Source organism: Mauremys reevesii, linkage group 22 (assembly GCF_016161935.1).
Source record: "Mauremys reevesii isolate NIE-2019 linkage group 22, ASM1616193v1, whole genome shotgun sequence".
In the NCBI taxonomy this organism is placed as follows: Eukaryota; Metazoa; Chordata; order Testudines; family Geoemydidae; genus Mauremys; species Mauremys reevesii.
In genome coordinates, this window is record NC_052644.1 from 22,942,342 (window position 1) to 22,957,224 (window position 14,883).

Sequence of the window (14,883 nt, forward strand, 5' to 3'; positions counted from 1 at the left end):
CTCCCCAGCTCTGGGAGGGGAGTGGGGGCTAGTGGTTAGAGCGGGGGGCTGGGAGCCAGGACTCCTGGGTTCTCTCCCCAGCTCTGGGAGGGGAGTGGGGGCTAGTGGTTAGAGCGGGGGGCTGGGAGCCAGGACTCCTGGGTTCTCTCCCCGGCTCTGGGAGGGGAGTGGGGGCTGGTGGTTAGAGCAGGGGGGCTGGGAGCCAGGACTCCTGGGTTCTCTCCCCGGCTCTGGGAGGGGAGTGGGGGCTGGTGGTGGGCCTGATGCCATGGGGGGGCTGCCCCCTCCTACTTGGACATCCTCAGGGCCACAGGGATGCAGATCTGTCACAAGGTTTGGCAGCCCCAACTCTCACCTGCACCCGGGGGGACACCGGGGGGGAGGGCATGAGGCAATGTGGAGAGATTTGCAGAGTGGGGGGAGGGTGGGCCATGGGGCAGTAGTGCGGGAAGGAGGAAGCATGGGGCAAAGGGACCCCACCCAGAGTGGCTGCTGTGGAGGTGGGGGGGCCCATGGACTAATGGGGTATAGAGGTAGCAGCACCCCCCTTCTTTCTTTAAGACCCATCACCGTTCTGCCAGACCCCTCACTCCAGAGCCCTGTTACTTTTCGTAGTCTGGTGGTTTTTTTTACTGGCCATTGTAATAAATTCCTAGGAGCTGGAAACTTAAGTTCTCTCCTGGCCCCCGGCCTGGCTGGAGTCCGCATGGCAAACCTTGGGCGGCGTTGTGTGTGGCTGTTCCCAGCTGCATCTCAGCGCCAGGTAAACCGTCTCTGTGCAGGCCGTGGGCGCTGCTGCAGAGAACCTGCATCCGTAGTCAGTTTCGTGTCTGTGGCTGACCTGCCTGGAGGGAAGTGGCAGGTGAAAGGAAGTGAGTGAGCATCACGGAGGCGGCTGTCTCCTGCCTAAGCTGCAGAAGGAAGCCGGGGTGCTGTGCTCCAGGGCGAGGGGGCTGGGCAGGGCCCGCTGTCCCCTGGCAGGCAGGGCCGGGCACTGTGGGAGCACCGTGGGGCAGGGGGCGGGACAGGGGGCGCTCTCCCCTGGCATTGGGAGGTACCGTTGGGCGGGGCAGTGTGGGGCCAGCACCCTTGGTGCAATCGCTACAAACACAGGAACTGGCCCCCCCGCCTCCCCCAGTGCAGGAAACCACAGGGGCGGAAGCGCCGCTCAGCTTCGGGGACTTGGTGCTGAGCCACCCGTGCCCTGGGGGGCCGAGGGGAGCAGGCGGCAGGTGCAGGGGGGCCGAGGGGATGCGCTGAGCGACCATGGATGAGGAGGGGCCGGCGGAGCAGGAGTCATGGTAAGTGGGGCACCGCAGGGAGGGGGAAATCTACCAAATCCTGTACCCTCCTCACCCCTCAAAGACGGGCTGATGCTGCGCAGAGCAGGGGATTCCGGATTGTCCCCCCCAGGGGAAACTGAGGCACAGAAAAGGGGGAACTGACTTCTCCTGTAACTCAGGAGACCCCACTCCCCTCCCCGAGCTGGGGAGAGAACCCAGAAGTCCTGGCTCCCAGCCCCCCTGCTCTAACCACTAGACCCCACTCCCCTCCCAGAGCCATTGAGAGAACCCAGGAGTCCTGGCTCCCAGCCCCCGCTGCTCTAACCACTAGACCCCACTCCCCTCCCAGAGCCAGGGAGAGAACCCAGGAGTCCTGGCTCCCAGCCCCCGCTGCTCTAACCACTAGACCCCACTCCCCTCCCAGAGCCATTGAGAGAACCCAGGAGTCCTGGCTCCCAGGCCCCCCTGCTCTAACCACTAGACCCCAGTCCCCTCCCAGAGCCAGGGAGAGAACCCAGGAGTCCTGGCTCCCAGGCCCCCCTGCTCTAACCACTAGACCCCGCTCCCCAAGCCGGGGAGAGAACTCAGGAGTCCTGGCTCCCAGGCCCCCCCTGCTGTAACCACTAGACCCCGCTTCCCGAGCCGGGGTGAGAATCCAGGAGTCATGGCTCCTTTCCCATGGGCGCCAGCCACAGCTCAGAATAACTCACCCAATTTTGCGTTGCCCCAGGCTCACTACATCCGGGGCAGCCGGGGGAATTACAGTTCCCCACAACGTAGCAGCAAACTTCAGAGAAGTGTGTGTGTGGGTGGGTCATTCTTGATGTGTCCCCATGGCACTGCTGGGGGAAGCTTGCAGCATTCAGGGGAGCAGAGAAGGGTGGCCCCATGGCACTGCTGGAGGGATGCTCACAGCACTCCATTCTTGTAACCCCCTTCCTGGTGTGTCTGCAGGTCCCCGGTGCATCGGGAGCGGTCCCAGACCTCGGGATCCCTGTCCGAGGGCTCGGGGGTGAGTGGGGGAGGGCAAGGCTGGAGTGGAGGTTGGAGCTTTGCGGTGGGGGTGGGGTGGTCATGGGGACGGGGACAGGGGTCTGGGAGATCTGGGGTGGGGTGGGGTGTCTAGGGGTGGGAGATCTGGGGTGGGGTGGTCATGGGGACGGGGACAGGGGGTGTGGGAGATCTGGGGGTGGGGTGGGGTGTCTAGGGGTGGGAGATCTGGGGTGGGGTGGCCGTGGAGACAGGGACAGGGGGTCTGGGAGATGGGGCGGGGTCCCCCCGAGTCCAGCTCTGACCCCCCCCCTTTCTCTGGCAGAAGAAGCGGAAGCAGCAGGGGGCACCTGGCATGGGGCAGCGGGGGCCTGAGCCCCAGACCTCCGATGACAAGGTGAGACCCTCCCCCGGCTAGCTCCCATCATCTCCTCCTTAGCCCCCCACTAGTGTCTCTTTCCCCACCCACCCCCGTCAGATGGGGGGCAGGGGGGATACACCAGGGCAGGGCTGGCAGGGGCTGCGGGTCTGGAGTGAGGGGCACCGTCAGATGGGGGGCAGGGGGGATACACCAGGGCAGGGCTGGCAGGGGCTGCGGGTCTGGAGTGAGGGGCACCGTCAGATGGGGGGCAGGGGGGATACACCAGGGCTGGGCGTTTCTCTCTTTCCCTGCCCGGAAGCCCCTGGATTGTTTGCTAGTGGCAGGAAGCCAGGTCTATAAATAGTTCCCAGGGGCCCATTGTCTGGGTCTAGACCCCCAGTGCTGAGCCAGGCCTGGTGACCCCCACCACCACTTTCCTCCCCAGGAACCCTGCACCAAGCGGGTGAAACCCGTCGCCAAGACCCTGTCGGGCTCGGGGCCCCCCTCGGCCAAGGTGACACCCCTGAAACGCCTGAGCCAGTCGATCCAGGTACGCGGGGATCCCCCTCATCCCAGCACTACAGGGGCCAGGACACACGGAGCCGGGCTGTGCACAGCCCCTGCAGCAGGGGGAGGGGATGGGATGGGGGGGGTCCCCTGAGGATGGGGGTGCAGGGATGGGGAGCGGGCACCCTGGGAGATGGGTGAAGGGAGTGGCGCCTGTATTCCGCTCTCAGCCAATCACTGTCCCCGCCACCCCCGCTCCAGAGGTCCATCAGCTTCAAGACGGAGCCCCGCCCCCCTGGCTACGTCCCGCCCTCCCGGGCCGGGGGCTGTCGGCGCCGCAGCAGCAAACTCTGGAGCGAGACTTTCGACCGGGTCAGTGAGGAGCTCTCGGCCCGGGAGGTGAAACGCCAGGAGGTGAGGGGCGGGGACAGCAGGCAAGGGGAGGAGCCTGGTGGGGGCGGGGCTGGGAACAGGTGGGGGAGGAGCCTGTGTGGGGGGGGGCTGGGAACAGGTGGGGAGGAGCCTGGTGGGGCGGGGCTGGGAACAGGTGGGGAGGAGCCAGTGTGGGGCGGGGCTGGGAACAGGTGGGGAGGAGCCAGTGTGGGGCGGGGCTGGGAACAGGTGGGGAGGAGCCTGGTGGGGCGGGGCTGGGAACAGGTGGGGAGGAGCCAGTGTGGGGCGGGGCTGGGAACAGGTGGGGAGGAGCCAGGCGGGGCGGGGCTGGGAACAGGCGGGGCGGGGCTGGGAGCAGGTGGGGAGGAGCCAGGCGGGGGCGGGACTGGGAGCAGGAGGAGGAGGAGGGCGGGGCAGGGAGCAGGTGGGGAGGAGCCAGGCGGGGCAGGGCTGGGAACAGGTGGGGAGGAGCCAAGTGGGGGCGGGGCTGGGAGCAGGTGCGGGAGGAGCCAGGCGGGGGCGGGGCTGGGAACAGGCGGGGCGGGGCAGGGAGCAGGTGGGGAGGAGCCAGGCGGGGGCGGGGCTGGGAGCAGGTGCGGGGAGGAGGAGGAGGAGGGGGCGGGGCAGGGAGCAGGTGGGGAGGAGCCAGGCGGGGGCAGGGCTGGGAACAGGTGGGGAGGAGCCAAGTGGGGGCGGGGCTGGGAGCAGGTGCGGGAGGAGCCAGGCGGGGGCGGGGCTGGGAACAGGTGGGGAGCCAGGCAGGGGCGGGGCTGGGAACAGGCGGGGCGGGGCAGGGAGCAGGTGGGGAGGAGCCAGGCGGGGCGGGGCTGGGAGCAGGGGCGGGGAGGAGGAGGAGGAGGGCTGGGCAGGGAGCAGGTGGGGGAGGAGCCAGGCGGGGGCAGGGCTGGGAACAGGTGGGGGAGGAGCCAAGTGTGGGGCGGGGCTGCGAGCAGGTGCGGGAGGAGCCAGGCGGGAGGCACCATGGGAGTATCTGGGGGCTTAGCCGGACCCTCCCCCTCCAGGTGATCTTCGAGCTGATGCAGGGGGAGCAGCAACTGGTCGACGATTTGAACCTGGTGAAAAAGGTACCTCCCCCCCCTTAGCTGAGGGGCGCTGGGGGGTGGGGTCCCAGCGGGAAGCTCAGTGGGGGGGGACTCGATGGGGGGCAGCGGGGGGTTGGGGGAATTGGGGGCTCAGTAGGGGCGCTGTGTAGCAGGGGATTGGGGGCTCATTAGGGGCAGTGAGGGGTTGCTGGAGGTAGTGGGGGCTGCTGTGCTGTGGGGGCACTGTGCTGTGGGGAATTGGGGCTGTGGGGGCTGTGGGGGTGCTGTGATGTGAGGAGAATTGGGAGGCTGTGGGGGATTTGGGGTGCTGTGCTGCGGGGATTGGGCGGGCTGTGGGGGCACTGTGCTGGGGGGCACTGTGCCATAGGGGAATTTGGGGTGCTGTGCTGTGGGGGATTGGGGGCTATGGGGCGATTTGGGTGTGTGGGGCACTGTGCTGTGGGGATTTGGGGCTATGGGGCGATTTGGGTGTGTGGGGCGCTGTGCTGTGGGGATTTGGGGGGCTATGGGGCGATTTGTGTGTGGGGGGGGGTGCTGTGCTGTGTGGGGATTTGGGGGGCTATGGGGCGATTTGTGTGTGTGGGGGGCACTGTGCTGTGGGGGGATTTGGGGGGCTATGGGGCGATTTGGGTGTGGGGGGCGCTGTGCTGTGGAGGAATTTGGGGGGCTGCGGGGGATTTGGGGGGGCTGTGGCAGGCGCTCTCACACCCTGCCCCTTGCAGAACTACTACGAGCCGATGCTGACGCTGGCCATCCTGCCCGAGGCCGAGCTGCGGGAGATCTTTGGGACCCTGGATTCCCTGGCCCCACTGCACCAAGGTACAGCCTGGGGGGGAACTCCCTGCCCCATGGATGGAGGGAGGGTGGGAGCCCACTTTGCTGCTATTCCCCTCCCCCCCGCACTGGATCCCCCTGCAACTGCTGCATCTCGGCCAGCGGGAAGCGCAGCTCCCTGCGGGGGGGGGGGTGATCCCTGCAGTGACACCCCCCCCTTTTGCAGACTTGCTGGGGCGGCTGATGGGTCTGAGGCAGGAGGACGGGACGGTGCCTGAGCTGGGACCCACCCTGCTGGATTGGGTAAGGGCCGAGGTGGGAGGGTGGGGTCAATGGGGGGAGGCTGACATCTATGGGGCTGGGGATGTTAGGAGGGGGAGCAGGGGTTGGGGGAGGAGCTATGGGGAGGGGGATGGACATGGGGGGCTGAGAGGAAGGAATTGGTGAATATTGGGGAGGCAGGGGCTTGGTGGGGGATGGGCAGGAGGGAATGGGGGAGGGGTTGGGGACCAGGAATGGGGAGATCTGAGGAGGACCCCCCCCAGGAGGGGAGAAGAGGATGGGGGGGTTCTCCCCTGGCTGGGCAGTGGGGCTCTGTCTGTTGTGGGGGGAGGGGGAGGTGTAACAGGACCCCCCAGCTCAGCCTGGGAGTGGCCCCATAGGAGGGGGGGATGGGGACCCCTAGCCTGGTGCGTGTGGGTGTCAGGAACGCCCCCCCCCAGCACAGGCTGTGACTGTCTCCCCCCCGCTCCCCAGCTGCCCAGGTTGCGGGCCTACGAATCCTACTGCTGCCACCAGGTGTGGGCCAAGGCGCGGCTGGACCGGCGCAAGCGGGAGCCGGCCGTGGGGGAGTTCCTGCGCCTGTGCCAGGAGTCGGCCTTCAGCCGCAAGCTGGAGCTCTGGAGCTTCCTGGACCTGCCGCGCAGCCGCCTGGTGAAGTACCCCCTGCTGCTGCGGGAGGTGCTGCGCCAGACGCCCCCCGAGCACCCCGACCACGGGGCCCTGCAGCGGGCGGTGAGGGCCCCGTGGGCACCGTGGGGGGGCAGAGGGTCCCCGTGCACCCCGCAGGGAGGGGGTGGGCACCGTGGGGGGGGCAGAGGGTCCCCGTGCACCCAGGAGGGCGGGGGTGGGCACCGGGGGGGGGGCGCGGGTCCCCGTGCACCCCGCCGGGAGGGGGTGGGCCCCGTGGGGCAGAGGGTCCCTGTGCACCCCGCAGGGAGGGGGTGGGCACCGTGGGGGGGGCAGAGGGTCCCCGTGCACCCTGCAGGGAGAGGGTGGGCACCGTGGGGGCAGAGGGTCCCGTGCACCCCGCAGGGAGGGGTGGGCACCGTGGGGAGCAGAGGGTCCCCGTGCACCCCGCAGGGAGGGGGTGGGCACCGTGGGGGCAGAGGGTCCCTGTGCACCCTGCAGGGAGGGGTGGGCACCGTGGGGAGGGTCCCGTGCACCCCGCAGGGAGGGGTGGGCACCGTGGGGCAGAGGGTCCCCGTGCACCCTGCAGGGAGGGGGTGGGCACCGTGGGGGGGGCAGAGGGTCCCCGTGCACCCCGCAGGGAGGGGGTGGGCACCGTGAGGGGGGCAGAGGGTCCCCGTGCACCCCGCAGGGAGGGGGTGGGCACCATGGGGGGGGCAGTGGGTCCCCGAGCCCCCCGCCGGGAGGGGGTGGGCACCGTGGGGCAGAGGGTCCCGTGCACCCGCAGGGAGGGGTGGGCACCGTGGGGAGGGTCCCCAAGCCGCCTGCAGAGACAGGCGAGGACCCCGCTGACCTGTGACCCGGGGTGGGGGGGGCAGGTGGCGCTGGCCCAGGACCTGGTGGGGCTGATCAACAGGAAGACGGGGGAGGCCGAGTGCCGCTACTACCAGCAACGGCTGAGCTACCCCGACGGGGCGCCCCGGCACCCCGGCATCGACCGCTCCAGCCTGCTGCTCTGCCATGGGGAGCTCCGCAACAGCAAGGGGCAGGTACCGGCCTCCTGCCCTGGGCACCCTCCCCTCAGCCAGGGGCGGGCACTAGGGGGCACCGTGCCGCGGGGAGCCGGGCAGGGGGCTGGGCGTTAAGGGGGGCAGGGCCCAGACACTTGGGGGGGGCTGGGGGCTGGGCCCTGGGGGGTGCCAGGGAGCAGGGGTTGGGCACTTGGGGGCGGAGGCTGGGCCCTGGGGGTGCTGGGGGGCAGGGGCCAGCCACTGGGGGGTGCTGGGGGGCAGGGGCTGGGCACTGGGGTTGCCATAGGGTGCAGCCCTGCAGCAGGTTGGTGGGCAGGGGCTGGGCATTGGGGGGTGCCAGGGGGTGGGGACACTATCTCTGAGCTTAGTTTACAACGAGAGAACCCAGGAGTCCTGGCCCCAATCCCCTCCCTCCCCGCTCTAACCACTGGACCCCACTCCCCTGCCGGAGCCAGGGCAAGAACCCAGGTGTCCTGACCCCCTCCTCCCCCCGCAGAGGCTGCACGTGTTCCTGTTCCAGGAGGCCCTGGTGCTGACCCGGCCCATCCTGCAGGGTGAGCAGGTCGTGTTCCAGGTCCAGGGCCCCCCCCTGCCCGTCGGCCAGCTGGAGGTGCAGGACCTGCCTGACGGGGGGGCCCGGCTCGGGGGGGCCCTGCGCGAGCGCGGTAGGTGCCCTCCTGGTCTGCTGGGATTCCTCTGACCCATCCCCCCCTTTGCTCCCCCACCCCGTGCAACCCCCCTGCCCCCACTGGGATCCCTGCTCCCCAAGTTCATGTCTGCTGCTGGAGGCTGGAGCTGGTTGGGGTGGGGGGCTCAGCTGGGGCGGGACTGGCTGGGTGGGGGGGAAGCTGGGGACCGTGTGGCTGGGATGGCGTGGGGAGGTTATTGGGCTGGGATGAGGGGCGGGAAGCGGGGGACAGTCTGGCTGGGATGGCGAGGGGAGGTGATGGGGGGGCTGGGGTGGGGGGGAGCAGAGGACAGTCTGGCTGGGATGGCGAGGGGAGGTGATGGGGGGTGGGGGGACAGTCTGGCTGGGATGGCGAGGGGAGGTGATGGGGCTGGGATGGGGGGACTGGCCGGTAGTGGGTTCCCCATTTGACCCCTCCTCCCCCCAGCCAGGAGCTGCTTGCGGGTCAGCGCCGGGGCCCAGGCCCACACCCTGCAGGCGGCCGACGCCTTCGACAAGCAGCAGTGGCTGAGTCGCCTGCGCCAGGCCCTAGCCCCCCGCCCCCCGGTGGAGCTCGACTGCAGCCTGGGGCCCCTGGCCGCCCTGCGCCTGGACTGTGACCCCCCCATGGACCACACCTGAGCCAGGCCCCCCCCCCCAGTGCCAGCACCCAGGGTTCACCGTCACATGGAGCTGAGAGCTGAGCCACCCGGACCCCTGGGTCCTGCCGGGACGTCGGCCCGCCGAGCCGGATTCATCTTTCTCCATGTCTCCCCGGACTCCTGGGTCCATCCCCCGCCCCCGCTCCTGTATTTATTGCGGCCGAGGGTTATTAACCCCGTGCGGGCTGCTCTCGGGCCGTCTCCCCTCCGCGGCGGTCCTACCCCCCACCCCAGGTTGGAAGACGAAGGTGCCCCCTGGCCACCCGGGATTGGGAGTCGGGGGCCTGGGGCTGTCTGTTTGCGGGGGGCCCTCGCGTGTCCCTGATGCCCTGTACCCCCCCCCAGCCTTTCTGTGACCAGCTGCCAATAAACGTGGATGGTCGCAGCCCCCTGATCCCTCTGTGTGTGTCTCTTCCCCCTCCCCCCCGGCCGGGTAACAGGCTACTGCTGCCACCAGCTGAGGGAGTCACCCCAGAGCTGCCCCCCAGGGGCCTGTGGGCAGCACTGCGCGGGGGGGGGGCTCTTGACTCTGCGCTTCATCCCCAGGCCCAAGGCAGCCCCCGCAGCGGTGCCCTGTCATAGGGGAGGGGCCTATGGGAGGGGTGGAGCCACGGTGGGGGCAGGGCCCCAAACTCCTGAGTCTGGCTGCAGAGGCTCCCAGTGTGTGTGGGGAGGGGCTGAGTCAAGCCAGGGATCCTGCCATCCCAATGGCCAGCCGGTGAGAGAGGGCGTGGCCAGGCAAGAACCCTGCCATTCCATTGGCCAGCTGGTGCGAGAGGGCGTGGCCAGGCAAGAACCCTGCCATCCCATTGGCCAGCCGTGGAAGGCGTGGCCAGGAGGGGATTCTGCCCTCAATTGGCCAGCTGTGGAGAGAGGGCGTGGTCAGGCAAGAACCCTGCCATCCCATTGGCCAGCTGTGGAGAGGGCGTGGTCGGGGAAGAACCCTGCCATCCCATTGGCCAGCTTTGGAGAGAGGGCGTGGCCGGGCAAGAATCCTGCCATCCCATTGGCCAGCTGTAGAGAGAGGGCGTGGCCGGGCAAGAACCCTGTCATCCCATTGGCCAGCTGTGGAGAGAGGGCGTGGCCGGGCAAGAACCCTGCCATGCTATTAGCCACCTTTGGAGGGCGTGGCCAGGCACAGATCCTGCTATTTGGCTATCAGACGGGAGGGCGTGGCCAGGCTGGAGCCTGCCTGCTGATTGGCCAACAACCACAATGGGGCGTGGCTTGAGGAAGCGCCTCAGCTCGGAGAGGGAGATGCCTCATGATCTGATTGGTCCGTGGTGGTGACACGATCGGCGAGGGGGCGGGCCCGATGCGGTAGCTGCTCTGTGATTGGCTGGAGGCGGAGGCGGGTGTCATGGCGGCTCCCACCTGGTCCGAGCGGGTCCGAGAGCTGCTGAAGCGGATGAACAACTTCCACGAGCCCGGTACGGGGCCGGGGGCGGGGCCGCGCGGGGGGGCGGGGCGCGTGTCCATGGTAACCGGCTCCTAAAGACAGCGCCCGCTGTGATCGGCCGACACAAAATGAGGCACCGGCCGCCCCTTTAATTCTTAAAGGGGAGGGGGCGGGGAGTCAGCCGACAGACACTACCGGCCACTTGCCTTCAATTCTTAAAGGGGAAGGAGCGGCGGGGGTGGAAAAGGAGCCGACAAAAAATAACAACGACTGCCCTTTAATTCTTAAAGGTGCGGCTGAGACGAGAGAATTGAGCCGACGGAAACGAAGGGTCTGTTGTTATTAAAGGCGCAGGGGGGGAATTGCCTCGCCCGACCGCGAGTGCAATTAAAGGGATGAGCCAGTCACTCCTTAAAGGCGCAGGGCGGGGAGCTGGGAGGCTTGTGACCCCCTTTCACAGTTAAAGGGGCCGGATTTAGCGGGGGGGAGGGAATCACAGAGCTAATTAAAGGGACAAGCGGGGCCTGGTGGGGCAGGGGCTCTGAGCCACGGGGGCCTGGTGGGGCGGGGGCTCTGAGCCACGGGGGCCTGGTGGGGCAGGGGCTCTGAGCCGCGGGGGCCTGGTGGGGCGGGGGCTCTGAGCCGCAGGGTGTAGGCGGGGGCCTCGGTGGGGCGGGGGCTCTGAGCCGCGGGGGCTCAGTGGGGTGGGGGCTCTGAGCCGCGGAGGACTCGGTGGGGCGGGGCTCTGAGCCGCGGGGAGCAGGCAGGGGCCTGGTGGGGCGGAGGCTCTGAGCCACGGGGGCCTGGTGGGGCAGGGGCTCTGAGCCACGGGGGCCTCGGTGGGGCGGGGGCTCTGAGCCGCAGGGAGCAGGCGGGGGCTCGGTGGGGCGGGGAGCAGGCGGGGGTTCGGTGGGGCAGGAGGCTCTGAGCCACGGGGGGCTCGGTGGGGCAGGGGGCTCTCAGCCGCGGGGAGCAGGCGTGGGGCGGGGCTCTGAGCCGCGGGGGCTCGGTGGGGCAGGGGGCTCTGAGCCGCAGGGTGCAGGCGGGGGCCTGGTGGGGCGGGGGCTCTGAGCCACGGGGGCCTGGTGGGGCGGGGGCTCTGAGCCGCAGGGTGTAGGCGGGGGCCTGGTGGGGCGGGGGCTCTGAGCCACGGGGACTCAGTGGGGCGGGGGCTCTGAGCCACGGGGCCTGGTGGGGCAGGGGCTCTGAGCCGCAGGGAGCAGGCGTGGGGCGGGGGCTCTGAGCCACGGGGCCTCGGTGGGGCGGGGCTCTGAGCCGCGGGGGACTCAGTGGGGCGGGGGGCTCTGAGCCATGGGGGCCTCGGTGGGGCGGGAGGCTCTGAGCCGCAGGGAGCAGGCGTGGGGCGGGGGGCTCTGAGCCACGGGGGCCTCGGTGGGGCGGGGGCTCTGAGCCGCGGGGACTCAGTGGGGCAGGGGCTCTGAGCCACAGGGTGTAGGCGGGGGCTCGGTGGGGTGGGGGCTCTGAGCCGCGGGGGACTCGGTGGGGCGGGGGGCTCTGAGCCGCAGGGTGTAGGCGGGGGGCTCTCAGCCGCAGGGAGCAGGCGAGGGGCGGGGGGCTCTGAGCCGCAGGGTGTAGGCGGGGGCTCGGTGGGGCGGGGAGCTCTGAGCCATGGGGGGGCTTGGTGGGGCGGGGGGCTCTGAGCCGCAGGGAGCAGGCGGGGGGCTCGGTGGGGCGGGGGGCTCTGAGCCGCGGGGGGCTCGGTGGGGCGGGGGGCTCTGAGCCGCAGGGTGTCCGCGTTGGGGGCTCTGACCTTGGCCCTCTCCCCAGGCTCGTCCCGGGACCGGTGCCTGCCGTTCCTGGTGGCTGGGCAGCGTGTGGGCTCCGTGCCTGCCCCGGTTGCCCAGCGGCTCCAGGGCTACCCGGCCGTGTTCACCGTGAGCCCCGAGCCCGGCGGGCCCGGCCGCGTCGAGCTCCACCCGCAGCTGGCGTCCCACGAGGCGCGCACGGCCGCCGTGGGGCAGGTGCTCACGGAGCTGCGGGACCTGGGGGCTTTCCCCTGCCTGCGCGAATGGAGAGACGAGGTGAGAGGCCGGGCGCCCAGCACTGGGGGGGCAGGACTCCTGGGTTCCGTCCTGGCTCTGGGAGGGGAGGGAGGCCTAGTGGTTAGAGCCGGCGGGGAGCCAGGACGCCTGGGTTCTCTCAGCTGGGCCCCTTGTCTTTGCAGCACTACGAGGTGATGCCCCGGTTCTGTGACCCGCCTCTGTTCAGCATGGAGCGTGCGGCCACCGGTGAGTGCTGGCGGGGGGCAGGGAGAGGGGTAGAGAGGAGCAGTGGGGAAGAGCTGAAGGAGGCGGAACAGCCTGGGGGGGCCGAGTGGGGAGGGGAGGAGCTGGGGGGGCCGAGTGACAGCCTGGGGTTGCTCCCATTCCCCCCCCCCCACTGATTCTCCCTCCCTTCCCCAGCGCTGCTGGGGATTCGCTGCTACGGCGCCCACCTGAACGGCTACACCCGGCGTGGGGGCCGCCCCTGCATGTGGCTGGGCCGCCGCGCCCTCACCAAGCCCACCTACCCCGGCCAGCTGGACAACCTGGTGAGGGGGCGCTGCGGGGGAGGGGTACGGAGCCCTGGGGGGCCAGAAGGAATCCCTGCCCCCATAGCAGGGGGGTGGTTCTGTGACAGCTGACTGCACCCATGGGTCTGCCCTTGGCAGAGAACCGGGGGGGGGGGGGAAGAGACGTGTCTGACTTGGGGGGAGGTACCGCGCCGGAGAGGCCCGGGGGGGGAGGTACCGCGCCGGAGAGGCCGGAGGGCAGGTACCGCGCCGGAGAGGCCTGGGAGGAGGTACCGCGCTGGAGAGGCCCGGGGGGGGGAGGTACCGCGCCGGAGAGGCCGGAGGGCAGGTACCGCGCCGGAGAGGCCTGGGGGGAGGTACCGCGCCGGAGAGGCCCGGGGGAGGTGCCCCCCATGCAGGGTGCTGCCCTCATTCCCTGCTGTCCCCCAGGCGGCAGGGGGCATCGCGGTGGGGCTGGGGGTGACGGAGACACTGGTGAAGGAGTGCCAGGAGGAGGCCTGCATCCCCCCCAGCCTGGCAGCCCAGGCACGGCCCGTGGGTGCCATCAGGTAAATCAGGGCGGGTGGGGTCATCCCTTCTCGTCCCCCACCCCTGCTCTGACCCCCCCCCCCAGCCCCTGGATCTGCCAGGTCAGCGTCACCATGTGGCCAAGGGGGGAACTGCATCTGCAGGGTGCTGAGCCCAGCACCATGGGGTCGGGGGGGAGGGGGGGGGAGAACCAGGCAGGGTCCAATGGGGCACCCCCCCACTGACCCCCTCTCCCCCACCCCCAGCTACACCTATGAGGACCATCGAGGCATCTTCCCCGAGTGCCAGTTTGTCTTTGACCTGGAGCTGCCGGAGGAGTTCGAGCCGCGCGTGGGCGACGGGGAGATGCAGGAGTTTTACCTGCTGGACCTGGATGAGGTGAGCGCTGGGCAGGGGGCGCCATTCCTTGGCAGGCAGAGCTGGGTGGGTGCTGTGCTGCGGGGGACTGGGCAGTGCAGGGCAGGGAGCTGGCAGGAGGCGATCTCCGCTGGCAGCCAGGGCCGGGCATGGGGGGGTGCCGTGCTGCAGGGGGGGCAGGGCAGGAGCTGGCAGGAGGCGATCTCCACTGGCAGCCAGGGCCGGGCATGGGGGGGTGCTGTGCTGCAGGGGGGGGTGCAGGGCAGGGAGCTGGCAGGAGGCGATCTCCACTGGCAGCCAGGGCCGGGCATGGGGGTGCCGTGCTGCAGGGAGTGGGGGCAGGGAGCTGGCAGGAGGCGATCTCCAGTGGCAGCCAGGGCCAGGCATGGGGGTGCCGTGCTGCCGGGGCAGGAGCTAGCAGGAGGCGATCTCCGCTGGCAGCCAGGGCCGGGCATGGGGGAGGGGGTGCCGTGCTGCCGGGAGGGGCAGGGCAGGGAGCTAGCAGGAGGGGATCTCCACTGGCAGTTGGGACTGGGCACTAGGGGGCACTGTGCTGTGGGGTTGGGTGCTCTCCCCTGGCAGGCTGGGCACTGGGGGTCAGGGGCATCCCTGCAGGCAGTCAGTGCAGCCGTTCCTGCCCTGTGGCTGCCCGGCTCCACCCGAGGGAGGTTGCGTTGCTTATCGCCCATGGTGAAAGCAGGTGACCGTACGCGTCTTAGGGAGCCCCAGGCACGGTTGTGTGTGGCCGTTCCCCAGCTGCTCCGCTCCAGAGGTGGCTGCCCCGCCGTGGAAGGCCACCCACCCTCCCGCCCACGGCTGGTCTCTCATGCAGGTGAAGGATGCCATCACGTCAGGTGACTTCAAACCCAACTGTGCGCTGGTCGCCCTGGATTTCCTCATCCGGCACGGACACATCGAGCCTGATCACGGTGAGCGGCCAGCAGGGGCTGCGGGTCAGGAGAGCTGGGGGGAGCCCACGAGGCTGCGGGTTGGGAGTGGGGGCTACACACAGGGTGAGGTGGAGTCTAGGGGGCTGGAGGTCAGGAGTGGGGCTTCGCACCAGCCTCTCAGCCCGTTCTCCTCCCCACAGAGCCCCACTACAGCGAGCTGGTTGAGGGGCTGCACCGGAGCCTATGAGAAGTCACCGCTCGTCTCCACTTCCGCCACCCCTGCCCAGCGACCGCTGCTCCTGTGACAACGGTGCCAGGACGCAGGGCCCAACCCCTCAGCACCTGCCTGAATAAAGCCTGTCAACCCTCAGCTGCTGTGTGCGCCTGGCTCTGGGGGGGGCAACTCACACACTGCAGGGCCCCTCCCCTCCAGCGGGGGGCGCAGGAAGACAGTGCAGGGCCCCTCCCCTCCAGCAGGAGGCGCAGGGACACACACAGAGTGCAGGGCTCCTCCCCTCCAGCAGGGGGCACAGGG

At 69.9% G+C, this 14,883-nt stretch overlaps 2 protein-coding genes across 7 annotated transcripts; both read left to right on the plus strand.

Annotated features, from left to right (window-relative positions):
- The first annotated feature begins 432 nt into the window (after positions 1–432).
- On the plus strand, positions 433–9,463 carry LOC120388897 (rho guanine nucleotide exchange factor 3-like). Of its 6 annotated transcripts, XM_039511015.1 has the most exons (13): positions 433–872; positions 1,139–1,301; positions 2,238–2,295; positions 2,599–2,670; positions 3,080–3,184; positions 3,403–3,555; positions 4,557–4,619; positions 5,321–5,417; positions 5,599–5,675; positions 6,129–6,386; positions 7,160–7,330; positions 7,809–7,977; positions 8,428–8,963. In XM_039511015.1, the coding sequence occupies exons 2-13, from the start codon at positions 1,267–1,269 to the stop codon at positions 8,619–8,621; spliced, it is 1,452 nt and encodes a 483-aa protein (XP_039366949.1). In that variant the 5' UTR covers positions 433–872; positions 1,139–1,266; the 3' UTR covers positions 8,622–8,963. The 6 variants fall into 6 exon arrangements, with proteins under 6 accessions (XP_039366949.1, XP_039366951.1, XP_039366952.1 ...); XM_039511018.1 differs by lacking the exon at positions 433–872 and having other exon boundaries at positions 1,028–1,301; positions 6,129–6,305; XM_039511019.1 differs by lacking the exon at positions 433–872 and having other exon boundaries at positions 1,031–1,301; positions 8,432–8,963.
- Positions 9,464–9,853: 390 nt separating this feature from the next.
- On the plus strand, positions 9,854–14,718 carry LOC120388898 (nudix hydrolase 20, chloroplastic-like). Its single transcript, XM_039511020.1, has 8 exons — positions 9,854–10,071; positions 11,829–12,082; positions 12,226–12,289; positions 12,464–12,591; positions 13,003–13,121; positions 13,347–13,479; positions 14,291–14,387; positions 14,549–14,718. The coding sequence occupies exons 1-8, from the start codon at positions 10,002–10,004 to the stop codon at positions 14,593–14,595; spliced, it is 912 nt and encodes a 303-aa protein (XP_039366954.1). The 5' UTR covers positions 9,854–10,001; the 3' UTR covers positions 14,596–14,718.
- The last annotated feature ends 165 nt before the right edge of the window (positions 14,719–14,883 follow it).

What these genes read in the sequence shown, in the direction of transcription:
- LOC120388897 (XM_039511015.1), top strand. Translation starts at nt 1,267, where the DNA reads ATGGATGAGGAGGGGCCGGCGGAGCAGGAGTCATG. An exon ending in GCCTGAGCCAGTCGATCCAG is followed by an intron (nt 3,185 to 3,402) that starts GTACGCGGGGAT and finishes CCCCCGCTCCAG; the next exon opens with AGGTCCATCAGCTTCAAGAC. An exon ending in ATTTGAACCTGGTGAAAAAG is followed by an intron (nt 4,620 to 5,320) that starts GTACCTCCCCCC and finishes TGCCCCTTGCAG; the next exon opens with AACTACTACGAGCCGATGCT.
- LOC120388898 (XM_039511020.1), top strand. Translation starts at nt 10,002, where the DNA reads ATGGCGGCTCCCACCTGGTCCGAGCGGGTCCGAGAGCTGCTGAAGCGG. An exon ending in GAACAACTTCCACGAGCCCG is followed by an intron (nt 10,072 to 11,828) that starts GTACGGGGCCGG and finishes CCCTCTCCCCAG; the next exon opens with GCTCGTCCCGGGACCGGTGC. An exon ending in ACACATCGAGCCTGATCACG is followed by an intron (nt 14,388 to 14,548) that starts GTGAGCGGCCAG and finishes TCCTCCCCACAG; the next exon opens with AGCCCCACTACAGCGAGCTG.